The sequence below is a fragment of the Manis javanica genome, chromosome 12, assembly GCF_040802235.1.
Source record: "Manis javanica isolate MJ-LG chromosome 12, MJ_LKY, whole genome shotgun sequence".
NCBI classification, from domain to species: Eukaryota; Metazoa; Chordata; class Mammalia; order Pholidota; family Manidae; genus Manis; species Manis javanica.
The window spans coordinates 100,906,127-100,920,709 of NC_133167.1; the positions used below are offsets into that span (position 1 = coordinate 100,906,127).

General features: G+C 43.1%; 1 protein-coding gene across 1 annotated transcript; it reads right to left on the reverse strand.

Annotated features, from left to right (window-relative positions):
• Nucleotides 1–2,260: 2,260 nt before the first annotated feature.
• SLC25A4 (solute carrier family 25 member 4) lies at nt 2,261–6,138 on the reverse strand. The gene is made up of 4 exons (XM_017681119.3): nt 5,900–6,138; nt 4,227–4,713; nt 3,582–3,722; nt 2,261–2,702 (listed from the first exon to the last, which is right to left on the reverse strand). Exons 1-4 carry the CDS (start codon nt 6,008–6,010, stop codon nt 2,545–2,547), a joined length of 897 nt encoding a protein of 298 aa, XP_017536608.1. The 5' UTR covers nt 6,011–6,138; the 3' UTR covers nt 2,261–2,544.
• Nucleotides 6,139–14,583: the final 8,445 nt, after the last annotated feature.

Below are 14,583 nucleotides of genomic sequence, written 5' to 3' on the forward strand. Positions count from 1 at the left end.
AAATTATAAATGAATATAAATCACCTAAAAATCATACAAAATGTTTTATGTGAGACACAGGTAATCTTGATGTACATTGAAATTATAATACAGTCAATTCTTATTATTTATGGTAGTTAAATCCTATAATGTTACAGGGAGCATTGAATTGGAAAATACTAAAGCACTGATCCTAAGGGAAGCACAGGTTCATATTTTCACATTTTCATTAGCTGATCAATACATAACCTTGTTTTACATGTACTTATACTTAAAGCTGCAGATTTCGTATACATTGTTGATTGATAACATTGCATTCCTGGCCAACAGCACTGCATCTCATGCCTGAAGGCAGCTCATCTAGCACATGTATTTTCTCCATTAGGCACATCACCACCTCTTGCACTTAGGAACCCTAGACATTACTTTATCAGTATGCTTCAGGGCCACTGTAAACAGTGGAATCACCAACAAAAAACACAAAAATGTGGCACTCAGGTCATCTGCCCAGACCTTCAAGCATGACAGCTTTGCACAGTAGCGATACGGTTATAAGATTGTAAAGATAGGAGAGTAAAGGGAAGTACTGGCTGTCCCCTGGCAGGTCACAGCATTCCACCAGAGGCTTAGGGTTCTAGGGTTCTGGTGAATTAAATAGCTGTAGTGAGGACCTGACTCAGCAGGGCTCTACAATAATAATCTCCAGGCCTTGAGTGCAGTAGGGGTAACGTTAGTGAGGAGGAGGCTGACAGTGGGTCACATGTGGGAAGTGGATAATGTGCACTACTTAATAAATGTTGATTCCACTTCCCCACATCCTGTTCCACACCAGGGAGGACCATGGTAGACTAGGAAACAATTTTGGTCCTTGGCTGGGCTGGGAAGATCCACTCTTCATTCATTGTTCTCAGTTCCCAACTCTTTTCTTGGCCGCCCCCTTACCTAACTCTCAGGTTTGAAAATACCGAAAGATCTGGCTTTGCTTTTAGATATGCTGCTTACAAAAGCATCGGTCCTACTAACCTGCCCTGCTCTGCTTTTCTCTCCATCAGCAACAGAATTCAGACCATATCATCCTTAGGATGTAAAGTAACATGAGGACAATGTATCCAGAATGCCCCTACAACTACACATTTGTGACCTGGCCTTGAGATGGGATTGAGACTTTTCTTTTTAGCTCTTTAGCTTTTCCACCTGCAGAGATACCTACAGCTTAAGATAGGTGTAACCTTGGAGATGTGAAACATAGACCTTATTATGGTAAAACAAGGCAAACAATTTTTTATTGAAGAGGCAGGAGTGGATGAAAGAGCTTAGGAAGGAGGGTAAAGAACAGAGGTACAGGGGCCCTGCATGCCTCAAACCACCTGTCAGGAGAAACATGGAAGACCGGTACCTGACCTTCAAGTTTTGCCTAGTATCCTGGGGGGACTTGTTTCCTCTGTACCACTCTCAACAAGCTTAGGATCTAGAACTGTTTAGTCTTTTGCACCAAAAATGCTTAGTTTCCACCTGTAATTCTTTTTCTCTTGCTCATAAATTGATCAAATCCAAAACTGACATTTCTTCTAGGTTTAGATAAATTGTTACAGAAAATATGTGCTGGCAGATACTTTCCATAGCCATATATCTAACACAGTGGCAGCTTTGTATAGCCATTTATTTGTATCTAATTATTTTCTTTCAAGGTTCACCTACCACTCTCCCCATTTCATCTCCCCACTTCTAGTCCTATTCAACTAAGATTCACAGTGGCCATTTCACTCCTCTCTCCTAAGCCCAGTTCCCTTCAGAACCCCAGAACCCTAGTTCCTGTCTTTTTGTATCTTCCACAGAGCCTAACAGGCATTAAATACTAGCTTGCTAACTGACTTTCAGCCAATATTGTCCACTTGTCATAAAATTCTAAGTATCACAGTTTTCCACAGGCACTAAAATAGAATACTTCCTAATCACACAAAACTTTAAAAACTGTGATTTAATGCTTTTAGCAGAACCTCACCATTCCTGAAGACTGCATAGAAGTGCGTAAGATAAGGTGAGATTATGAAGCCAGGATCTGCATTACCACATTCAAGTCTACAGCAACATGGTATGAGATGAGGTAAAGAGTGCATAATCTTCCAAAGTTTGAAAAACAGAACTGTAAGCATTGTAGGTACACAGCTGATATGTAGTATGTCTTGACATTTAGAAGCTCAGCCACTGAGTTATGCATAAATGGGCCGTTTATGGTCTTTTTAATCCATTTAGCAGTTAATAAGAATTCAGTGAAACAATGTGCATTAAGTGGTCTTTATTGATGTTTCACATTCAGTTATTTTTTCATTATCAGTTCTTCAGTTAATTGTACAAGTATAAGTTACTTCATACTTGATAAGGGAATTTAAATGTAAAATAAATACAAAATACATCTGTGGTTTAATGAACACTCAGTGAAGCTTTTTTTTTTCTGAGGTATTCCTTTCAGTCTGGTTTTATCCCAGATCTTTTTTACTTTCCCTAGGAAAAGTCTATTAAACCACACAATGGATCTGGAACCAATGACCTCAAGTTTTAATTATATTAGACGAATTTTTTTATCTCATCATACAATACCAATACAAAAGCACCTCCCATGCCTCTCAATACATTGGACCAGGCACCTTTGAAGAAAGCCTTGGATCCTTCATCTTTGGCAATCTTCCTCCAGCAGTCCACTGTCCCAGTGTACATAATATCCGCTGTGGAAACAAATGTTATTAAGGGCTGCATAATTCCGGAGGAAAGAGACTTTCCTTGGGAAGACATCTGAACACAGTTATTAATTATTAACAGTGTTATAAATTCACCTGAGCTTAAAGCTGCTGTTCTATGCACCATCTGGCTGGCCTCCCCGCTTTCCCACATAAATGCTAGGCAGGGTCTCCTGTTGTTTCCACGTGTCCAGCTCTAAAGCAAGTGGAGCGCTGGCCAGCTAGCCCACAGACCAGCGGACTAACACAGGCACGGGGCAGGATGGAGCCTATGTATTTAACTGGGTGGTCCCCCTTTTTTATGGGTGAAAAAACAGGCTTGGTCTCAGAATACACAGTTAAAGAGGTACAACTATTAGGTTGAACCATATGAAAAAACATTTGACTTTTTGACTTTAAAAATGGCAATTTCATATGTTTTAACATAGGAAGCCATGGCTTTTTCTATCGCAGCAGATGGCTTCAGGCCATCTCTCACCCAACTACGTCACCCTCTCCCACTAACACTTGTAATAACTGCATAAGAGAAACAAGAATTATTTTTAAATCAACTGATTACTTCAATTATTTTCCCTTGTTTCTGTACCCAGGTCAGGGCAAGGTATTAAGGCCTCTGTAATGCTAGATACCTAGTTAAGTCACCTCTAAACATCTCTTTTTATGTTCTTATCTCTCTGATAAAAAAAAATTCTTTTCTCTAAAGGAACAATTGAGAATGTTGTCAGTTGGGGGGCAGGAGGCTAACCATATCTTTCCTAAGTTCTTATTTTAACCAGTAACTTAGACTAGTGAAGACTGAAAAGGGCACTGAACAGTGTTCCCCTTGGACAGAGAAAGCAGACACAGGTCAGCAGGTGTCAGGCTTACCCCCTTTCCGGCCAGACTGCATCATCATCCTACGGCGGACAGTGTCGAAGGGGTAGGACACCAGCCCTGCGACCGCCGTCACGCTCTGGGCAATCATCCAGCTCACGATAATGTGCACATTCTTGGGGTCAGGTAGCATCCCTGTGAGCAGAGCCAAGAAGCCACATGGCTGTGAAGGGATTCCTTTCAGCAGCGGCCAGAAGGGATGGAGAAGAGGCTACCATACCTCCAACTCCATGCGCTACCCTGCTGGAAGAACCTGCCCCTTGTGGGGTGACTCACAAATAACCAGGCAGCCAACAAAAGTTGGGGTCTGCCCTCTCTGGATCCAGGGAAGCCAGAGTTCTGCCCAGTGTACAGGGCATGCTGAAGTAGCTCCAAGTGGAAACTGACTGAGCTGTGGTAAGAGGAAGCAGACTCCCCTTCTTGCTCTCTGAGTATCACAAGGCCAGAGTTTATTTCAGTAGAGGACAAAAAGAATCCTTCAGCTCTTTATCCACACCACACCACCACCTCATTCAGTAGCCTCAGTTTAGCCCAGGAACTAGAGGGATTAATAAATAAGCACCCTTTGTGAGTTGCAGGCCTCTCAGGACCCTCTTTGCATTCCCCCTCCCCACCCCACACCCAAGTTCCTTCCCTCACCCTTGGCAGTATCGTAGACTCCGAAGTAGGCAGCTCTGTAGATAATGATGCCCTGGACAGAGACGCTGAATCCCTGGTAGAGGCCCTTCAGGCCATCAGACTTGAAGATCTTGGTGAGACAGTCACCCAGACCCTTGAACTCACGCTGGGCGGCACCCTTGCCCACATCAGCAGCCAACCTGGTTCTAGCAAAGTCCAGCGGGTAGACAAAGCAGAGGGAGGTGGCCCCAGCTGCTCCACCGGAAGCCAGGTTACCAGCAAAATAGCGCCAGAACTGCTTATGCCGGTCCACGCCCCCCAGGAAGATCTGCTTGTACTTGTCCTTGAAGGCGAAGTTGAGAGCTTGGGTGGGGAAGTAACGGATCACGTTGGCCAGGTTACCCCTCCAGAAGGAGAGGAAGCCCTGCTCCTTGGGGATTCTCACCACACAATCAATGATCCCTTTGTACTGCTTCTCAGCACTGATCTGTTTGCTGGCATGCTGGACCTGTGGGCGGCGGGGGCAGGGGTTAGGGGAGGACAGGCAGAGCAGAGGGAGAAGGGGGCAGGGCAAAAAAAACATGCACTAACTTCATTTCCTTTTCTAAAAACATAGATGGGGAAATATCACAGATACTGAGTAAATCTAAACAGCTACATGGAAAGCAAGCCCCCAAGTCCAATTCTGCTCGATTATCGGGGCATTTGAGAGTAAAGATTCTGCCTCACAAAAAACTGAAAAGATTTAATTGTAAAGAGTCATTAATTTATTGTATTTTCCCTAGATGCCAAAATTATACTAGGAGCGTACTGAAGATACAAATGATTAAAGATCCCCGCCCCAAAGGGCATGTGCTCCAATTTAACAGAGGATGGGCAGGAGATGAGGATTCTTCCTCTCACTCAAGTCTCCCTGGAGATCAGTCTCTGAGTAGTAAAAGGAGAATAAAACCACTGGGCATCAGAGCCTGAGACTTTTCAAGCAGGCTATCCAAGTCATCAATTATTGAGGGGTTTGTACTATTGCCAGCAATTTGTTTGGGTGTTTCGGTCATTAATAATTTTGACTCTCAAACTGAGGTGGCCCGGTTTCTTATGGAGGGGCCCTAGACTTTCAAGTGGAGAAAAACGAATAGATGAGATGGTAATGATGATAAACTTATTTAGAGACCAGGTTGGGAAGGGAAAAAATTGGCAGGACAGGATGAGTAGGCTGGGTTTATTCCGAAAATTGTTTCATCTCTCAAAACCATTTTCTTTATCTGTAAAATAGCTCTTACAGAGGTTATATAAATATGAATGAAATACATGTCAGCCTATAGCATAGTGCATGAGATGCAGTAAGCGAGCTCTTGAGAATAATTTTGAGATTCCTATTGTGAAAGGTGGGTGCAAGGGGCATTGGGAATCAAAAGGCGATGCCGACCTAAGTCGAGTGCCGGTGCTGCCCCAGGAGCAGGATCTGGCTGGCTGGAACCTACTCCAGTGGGTTTCCATATATAGACACCCGAACGTGGGGCGCCACCCGACACCAGGAATCTGCTACTGACGCTGGACCTGTTTCTGCGCAGAGGGCACCTTCCCCCGGCGCAGGCCGGGCCCCGGGCCTGTGGCCTAGCGCAGATTCCCGCCGGCCCGCTCGCCCCGCGCCCCGCACCCGCGCCGCGCCTGCTCCCGCGCCGCGCCCGCCCCACCTGCAGCAGCAGTTTGACCCTCTCGATGGGGGCGACCGCGGTCTTGGAGACAGCAGCGGCGATGCCGCCAGCCAGGAAGTCCTTCAGGAAGCTCAAGGCGTGATCACTCATGGTGACAGCCGGGCGCACACAGCCTCCGGGAGCCGCGCTCTCGCTCGCCTATGCGCGGCCAGGCACCCCCACCGAGTCTCCAACCCTGCGCGACGCGAAGGGGCCGGTAGCCTCCCTCCGCAGCCCTCCTTATATCCCCCGCCCGGTCTCTCGCGAGAGGAGGAGGGACCCCGGGGCCGTGCGCACATTGCGCATTGGCTGGGCAGGTGCTCGGACACCCCCTCGCCGTCCCCCTGTTCTGCAGAGGGCAACTGGGGCGAAGGCGCTTCTGGGCTGCAGGGGTGGGCCGGGGGCTGTGCCTTCAGCTTGGGACGTTTAAAGGGCAAATTCATGTTATCTGTCCCAGCGAGCAGAGGGAACACCATGTCTCTGCAGCATGTGGGCCGCTGTATTTATAGCACACGAAGGCTTAGGCTGTGGCCGACCTGGGGACAGACACGGGACGGATGCCTCAAGCAGGGCTTTCTTTAACCTCAGACCTGCACGGGACCCGTTCCTGGCCAAAGGATTTCAGCTATTTTTTACTTCTTCCTTGTAACTCACTGCCTGGATGTGGGCCTCTTGAAGTTGTGTGCGCTCGCAAATAGATAAGATCCTGAAAAATAAATACTACGTCACTTGATGCTGTGATTGCCGCATATAATATGGCAACCTGCTGCATCCCTTCTCCTCTCCATTCACTCATTCAATTATTCATTCGGCTTCCAGTTTTTTTTATGTGCCTGGCAGCGCCACCAGGAAAGACCAAGTGCAGGGAGCCGCTAGGTGAATACTTGTTTTAGCAAGGTAGGGATGTGTGCGTGTGTGTGTGTGTGTTTTGCTTTTGTTAGGCCCCCTTATCACCCCTGATACACAACCTAATCACTCTAAGGACAGGACACTTATTTTGTAAATCCCTTAAGGGTTTAGCTGAGCAGAATGTTCCCAAGCAGCTGGCAGCTTCTTGATGGTCACTGCTGTTAGCCTTCGCATTGGACTTGCTGGTGACCAGGATGTTAAGCAAAGGTTGAATCCTTGGCTATGTTTGCTTCTTTTCAATAGGCAGCTGCGGTTGGGGAGACATATGCTATCTATTCTAAGGAAATAGAGGGCAATTAGTTTCTTAGGGGGTGGCGGGGGGTTGGATACGTTTATTACTATGAGTTTTGATATTTTTAACTTTTTTTTTGATAGTTCATATAATACAGATTTTTCAAATACAGCTGTTCCTTCCCCTAGAATAATCACAATTAGTTTTTAAACTCTAAACTCTTCTTGTGACTCAGTCGTCTTCCCATGTTTGTTAATGGTCTTTTGTACATTTGAGAAAGTGTGTTCACTTTTTTCACAAGCTTGCCCACGAATGCCGGCATCACGTTAGGCGTTACTGAGCTACCGCTGTGTGTCGCCCTGGGTCTGGAGACTTCAGGAGAGCAGAGGTCCATGCCAGGCCCACAAAGCGTATGCGTTTGTCTGAGCTTGGGGCAGGCTAGAGTTCAGAAATCCAGGTGAGTAGCATGGAAGCTGGCAAAGGGCATATTTACTAAGGTCAGAGCAGGCAGAAGGGCAATAACAGGACAAACGGAAAAGCCATTTATGTACTCTTTCAACAAAAACTTGAGCATTTATTATGTACCAGGAATGAATTTGACCATGTGGATTCCATGTAAGATAATGGCTCAGTCCCCAAGCAACTTACAGTTTAGCAGTGGACATGTTTATCACTTGCTCAGCTTTATTACAGCTTCCCATACAGATTTCCATGAATCAACATAATCCACTATTGGTCGTTCTTAATTATAATAGTGTACAGCAGTCCATCCTGTTAATACAGAGCACTTGTCTAAACCATTTTCCTTTTTGTTGTGCTGTAGAGATGGTTCTTATTTTTATTATGAAAAATAATGTTGTGATATAAATACTTTGCATAAATTTCATTTTCCTCTAAGTATTTTTCCTCCTTATATATTCCCGAAATGGAACAAGTAGATAGACGTTTTAAAAGATTTTTCAGCTCTTGCTACATATTGAGAAATCACTCTTCAGAAATAGGAGCCCACCAACAATGTAGTTTTCCCAATCTTGTTTCCCAGGGATCCTCCAACTTTCTTTTAAGAAAAGCATCTTTTAGTTTTTTGTGCCATTTTTTTTTAGTTTGAGTTCTAATTTGCATCTCTTTAATTGCTATGAAAATGCACATTTTCTGTGTGTTTCAATTTAATTTGTCAGTTTTCCTTTTGTAAAAGTTTTTAGTCTTCCGTGATCATTTATGGCATGAAAGCAGAGTATCTATATCTACAAAAATTCATTGTATATTTGGGGCAATAAACATGTTGAGTATTTTTCATTTTGTTGGGTGTTTTTTATATTTATTTTATTATACTGTTTTAACAGTTACATATTTAAATGAGCACACATCAATAATATGATATACTTCATGTTCCAATATATATGTATCTCTTTTGTAGATACATTAGTCTATTTGCCCTAATAGGTAGTTTATTTTTTCTACTTCTTATAATAGTTATTTTTAAAAATCTTATACTACATTTCATATTGGAGGTATGATCCCGTTTTATTTTTCTCCATACCATTCTCGGTTATCTCAACACTAATTCTTAAGTGGGTAGTTTCTTCTGATCTATTATTTGTCTTATATTACTAATTCTAGTTTGACCTATATTCTTATAATAGTTTTAACTTATGAAATCACCATACTGTGACTTATTTGATCATCGATCTTTAAAAAAAATTATTTATATGTGATTCTACAACCACTTAGAAAATAGTTTGTTTGCTTATATGCCAAGATTTATTTTTATTGTCAAGTTGTTCAATGATTTACATGTCATCAGAAGATTATTAATACATTTAAGTTAAATTATTAACATACTAATTCAGGAATTAATATCTTTTTTGCACTCAGAATTGTTTATTTTTTTCTCAGTAAGAGACATATTTCTCCTTGGCGTCTGTCCAATTATCCTGTCATGTTTTGGAGCTGTAGCTGGAATCCTTGACAACAGGTTTTCCGTGGAAATCTATAGACTGTCCTCTGCCTCCATGGACTTTCTCAGAAAAGAGAGGCCTCAGATGTCCTAAGGGGCATGAGTTGCCTCTGATCACAAGATCCAGGTATCACTTACACAGGCAGGGGAGAGAGTGGCACTGAGCAGAACATGTGTCTTCCTGCCAGTCCCAGTACTCAGTGGCTTTCTGCCAGTATGACAGTGGACAAGGTATCTAGGAGACAAGAGAGAATCTTGCCTTCATATGTGGCATGGTAACCAGGAAGTTTGAAGGGACAGGGCTGTGTAGAAATGCGAGTAGGGCATTAAGCTAGTGTTCGCATTTTTAGTGGAAGCTTTTAAAGAACCTTATATCTTTTACCAACTTGGGAATAGAGAACAGAGCTGCTAAGAGTAAAAGGCACAAGAAATAAAGGAAATCATTTAAGGATTTGCTGGTGGTGGTGATGATGTAATGCATATGTGTAAGTGAATATCTAAAGCTGTTGGCAGTTAAAACACACTATTACTGTGTGTTCACATGGTACATTTCAGCATTAAGCAAAGAGCAGTGAGTTCTGAAAATTTATTTTTTGATCATATAAGACCATATATGAATTGCTGAATTTCAATCGAAGGTATTTAATAGACTCATTCATGGGGATACATTGCTTCAAAAAGGCAAAATTAAATAAATGTGATATTTCTCCACAATTCCTGCTGAAGGTAGCTTAATTAGAACAATACCTCAGTTGACAAATTCTTTATAATCAAGAACTTTTATAGGAAAGTCCTTCTCAAAGTACACACATATACTCCACACATACCTTCTGAAATTATGAGTATTCCTTCAAAAAGCTGCACTACTAGCACCTAGTTAGCTAATGCAAGCAAAATTATGAAACTGCAAAATGTGTCTTTGTTTTCAACCCATTTGTTCATTCTTGAACCTTCTTAACCTTTAGTGATCACCTCTCCAATCTCCACTTTCCTCCTACTCTTCCACATCAAAACAAATTATCTGAACCATTCACACCCAATTCATTCATTCATTCTTTCAATTTCTTATTCATTTTTTTTTCATCTTTCGAAAAGCACTATTGAATGCTTAGTCTGGACACTGAACCCTCTGCAGGGTACTTGTAATACGAAAATGCAGGTGGGATGGCTTCCTTGGGTAAGCTCATGTGGCAGGAACAGATTTACTCCTGCTGCCTAAGGGTCTTCCAGTGCACTGGTACAAGAATCCGAGCAGGGCTCTGGACTGCCAGGTTAATGGCCTGCAGTTTTTACCTAAGTCGAAACTTGTACTTTTAACATTTCATGAATGCTCATGAAACAAGACAGTTTTGTTAGAATACCTGAGGGAAAGCAAAGCTCCTTACCCACCCCACTGTTCCAAAGATGACACCAAATTTTCCCAAACCTGGGCAGAAAGGAAGGGTGTTAGAGAGAAGGCAAGGGGTGAGATGTTAGTGTGAGTCCTTGAGAAATAAGGGCCCTGCACTCTCCCTCTCACCCCACCCAGGGAGGCAGCATAAAGCCAGGGGAGAAATGGCCGTTTTAGTACAGGCGTTAGAGATGGCCTTAGCAACTTCATGCAAGCATAGTAAGGGAGCAGGGAACAAATGTCAGGTGCCTGTAGGTGTGCCTGCTGTGTTGAGGGCTCTGGAGAGACCCATTCAGGCTCTCCTGCCCCACCCCCTACTCCATGGTGTAGGAGCAGCAGAATAACATTTTGTATGCAAGGACAGCGAAGTGGAAAAGCCAGCTAGACTTTCCTCATGGTTGGAAATGAGGCAAATGTCAGGAGTGACCTTGATGGAGTGTGACTGAAGACCAGAAAGGAATAAGGACCTGAATGAAGATCCAGACCACATGCCCTCCCTCCGCATCCTTAGAACTACAAAAATCCAGAATTTAGATGTAATCCACTGGAAAGCAAGGGACAAAAAAGGGGGCCTAAATTGTTTCCACACTTGTTAGAATAGAATCTCTTACTAGTAACTAATTTGCTGTGCACAGCTGAGTTTGTGCATCACTAGTCTTACTTGTATTAGTATTTTCTTAGTTTTAAAAGACAAAATACAAAAGACATCATAATTTTGGAAACTCTTTACTGTTCTTTGTTCCATAAAGCGCATTTCTTTAAGAAAGAAACACAGAAATAAAAGGGGAAGAGAGGCAGAGAAAAGGAGAGAGAGGGGAAGAGAGGGACCAGGGACTTGAGGACAATTTTCCCCGAAAATCTCTATGAAACCCCAGCTTATGCAGTTTTATTAAATGGCCCAACTAAATACAACAACTGAGCTTTTTAACACATAAGTGCCATGATCCTTTAGACATAAAAGTTGTTCAATGAATGTTTGCTGAGTGAATAAACAATGTGCTTTAATTTCTAGTGCAATAGTTACCAGATTTTTCCAATAATGGAGCACCTGTAACCCACCATAATTTTTGTGGTGCACTATGAAATGGCAATATATGGAGTTTCCCATAAAAGTAGGAGTAATTTTACTAGTAGAAATATGATTATCTATAATATGTGTCTGTCATATAAAACTGTAGCCACTTAAATGGTTGGTTTAATAATTTCCCCTTGTAGTTCTATCAAATCTTCCTTTACATGTTTTAGGACTTTGTTTCTAAAGGCATACAAGATCTGAATTGTTATGCTTTCCTGGTGAACTTTACTTTTTGTTATTAATTTGTGGTCCTCCTTGTCTCTAGAAATGCCTTTTCTTTAAAGTCTTTTCCCCCTAAATGAACAGAGCAATACCTGCTTTCCATTGGTTTGTATTTGCCTAGGTGATTTTTTTTCTATTCCTTTACTTTCAACCATTCGGTATGTTTGAGTGGTGTTCCCTGTAAATGCCTGTATTTTCTTTCTCCTTTAAAAAAAACAATTCTAAGTTGACACGCTTATCTTCTGGTTGGAGAGTGGATCCATCTCCCTAAATTTATTGTGACCACTGGTACTTTAGAATTTTTATTTTGAAATAATTATAGATGTAAAGAAAGTTGCAAAGGAATTACTACACATATTTGAATTTTTTATTTCTGCCATTTTATTTTATGCTTTCTAGTTGTCCTCCTATGCAAGTTCAAAAGCCGTCGTTTACATTACTTATTTACCATGACTATTCTATATCAATCATTTTATATATAATTCTGAATTACTCATAAAGTTGCTAATAACACCATAATTGTTATTATTTTAGGCGGCAACTATTTTGCCAGGTCCAGAGAATGCCAAGTTTCCACCTTTGGCCTCTTTAGACAGAGTATCTGCCAGTTTATTCACTGCTTCAGAAAATACTAAAGTCAAATTAATAAGGAATTGACACAGTTGCCAGTACGCATAGCTTGCACGGATAAGTTGAGCACTGGAAGAACTGTTGGAGTTTCGTAACATTATTCAGTGTGGCCACTAGAGGGAGTCCACACACAGCTATCCTCACCATGGTATTCTGAGCCTCTAATTTTTTTTTTTTTTTTTGAGAGGGCATCTCTCATATTTATTGATCAAATGGTTGTTAACAACAAAATTCAGTATAGGGGGGTCAACGCTCAATGTACAATCATTAATCCATCCCAAGCCTAATTCTCGTCAGTCTCCAATCTTCTGAAGCATAACGAACAAGTTCTTACATGGTGAACGAATTCTTACATAGTGAATAAATTCTTACATGGTGAACAGTACAAGGGCAGTCATCACAGAAACTTTCGGTTTTGATCCTGCATTATGACCTATAAACAATCAAGTCAAATATGAATATTCGTTTGATTTTTGTACTTGATTTATATGTTGATCCCACATTTCTCCTTCTATTATTATTATTATTTTTCTTTTTAATAAAATGCTGAAGTGGTAGGTAGATGCAAGATAAAGGTAGAAAACATAGTTTAGTGCTGTAAGAGGCTGAGCCTCTAATTTTTAATAAAAGTCTGTCAGTAGCACATAAAACTGCTCTGTGCGATGCCTCCTGACTTTTCAAAAGACATACAAGTGCAGCCTCAAAACAGACAAAAAGAATTAAATCAAATCAGAGATTGTCATGGAAAAAGACATATGAGACCCAAGTATATGCTGCCACAGGAAATGTGCTTTAAACATAAAGACATAAATAAGTTAAAAATAAAAATATAGGAAAAGGTGTAAGAGAAATAATATTATCAGAAATAAAGGTCCTTTTATAAAAAGATAAAGGGGTTGATTCATCATGAGGACATAACAGTCCTAAATGTTTATGCATCTAAGAACAGAGCTGTAAAATACCCCAAACAGAAAGTGATGTAATTGCAAGAAGAGACAAATCCATAGTTAAAATCAGATATTTCATTAATCCGTAGTCCTAGGGATGCTGTTACAAATTCCCACTAGCTGGATGGTAACATATTACCACACAATAGAAATTTATTTTCTCAGTCTGGAAGGTAGAAAGTCCAGTATCAAGGTTTAGCAGGATACAAGATCAACGTACAAAATCAACTGGATTTATATACGCTACCACCAATGAACACTTGGAAATTGAATTAAGAAATAGCATTTACAAATAGCATCAAACATGTGAAATACCTAGGAATAAATCCGAGAAAATCTTGGCAGGGGCTCCTCAGCGCCTCCGCTCCGCCGCCCCTTCCTCCTCTCGGGCCTCCGGAGACGGGCGGCAGGGGGCGCTCCTCCGGTTGCCGGGGCAACCTCCTCGCGGCTGCGTCCGGCGGCAGAGCCCAGGCTGCGGGGCTGCGGGGGGCGACGAGGCGCGTGAGCGAGCGGCGGGCGCGGTGGAGCGCGGCCGGAGGAAGCTGGCCCGCAGCAGCCCGGAGCGACGGCGCCGGGAGAGCCCCCCCGGGGACCCCGAGGAGCCGCGGGCAGGGCGCGGGGCTGCCCTGCTCTGTGCGACGCCGAGCAGCGGACGCTGGAACGCGCCCGTCCCCAGGTGCCTTCCTTGGGTTGGCGAGGCCCCACCCCGCAGGGCACCGGTCTCCCCGACACTTACGCCAGCGACCGCGGCGTGCCACGCACCGCACTAGCCCTGGACGTCCACTGTCACCTGGCATTCTTAAAGAAAACTGAGGCGGGAGGCATCACCTCTGTTTCGGGAGTGACTTGGCCAAGGCTGGGCGGGCCGCGAGCACCCTCGCTGGTGGCCTGGGCTCAGCCTCCGCGGGAGGGCAGCTTTTAAAGGCCCCGCTATTCATAGTGTGAATTTGGGTCAGTTCAGCCAATGCCCTTCCTTCTTCCCTTCTCTCCTCTGGCTCCCACCCTCCTTCCCTTCCTCTCCCTCCCCCGCACTCTCACCTCTCTTTTTTAATCACCAAATATTGTGCTGGATACCAAAGAGGCAAAAATGACTAAGACCCTGACCCGCCTTCAAGGAACTTGGCAGTTTAGGTTTCCTTTGAGGCATATCTGCCTCCTGTATTGCCCAGAAGTGAAAGGCTCCTTAATCTCCCACCTACCCTTACATTAGGGAGTTGCCACAAGCTGTCTCCCTACTTTCCCAGAATAAAGGCCCAATGCCCTGGTCCCTCAGCTTGGCATTCAAAGCTGTTGGCCTCTCACTTGCCTCCAGGCGTTTCCTC

Bases quoted from the DNA above. Each gene is read 5' to 3' on its own strand.
- SLC25A4 (XM_017681119.3), bottom strand. From the start codon at position 6,010: ATGAGTGATCACGCCTTGAGCTTCCTGAAGGACTTCCTGGCTGGCGGC. The intron at 4,714-5,899 runs GTGGGGCGGGCG...CGCCGCCCACAG, and splicing joins GGGTCAAACTGCTGCTGCAG to GTCCAGCATGCCAGCAAACA. The intron at 2,703-3,581 runs GTAAGCCTGACA...TTGTTTCCACAG, and splicing joins GCAGTCTGGCCGGAAAGGGG to CGGATATTATGTACACTGGG.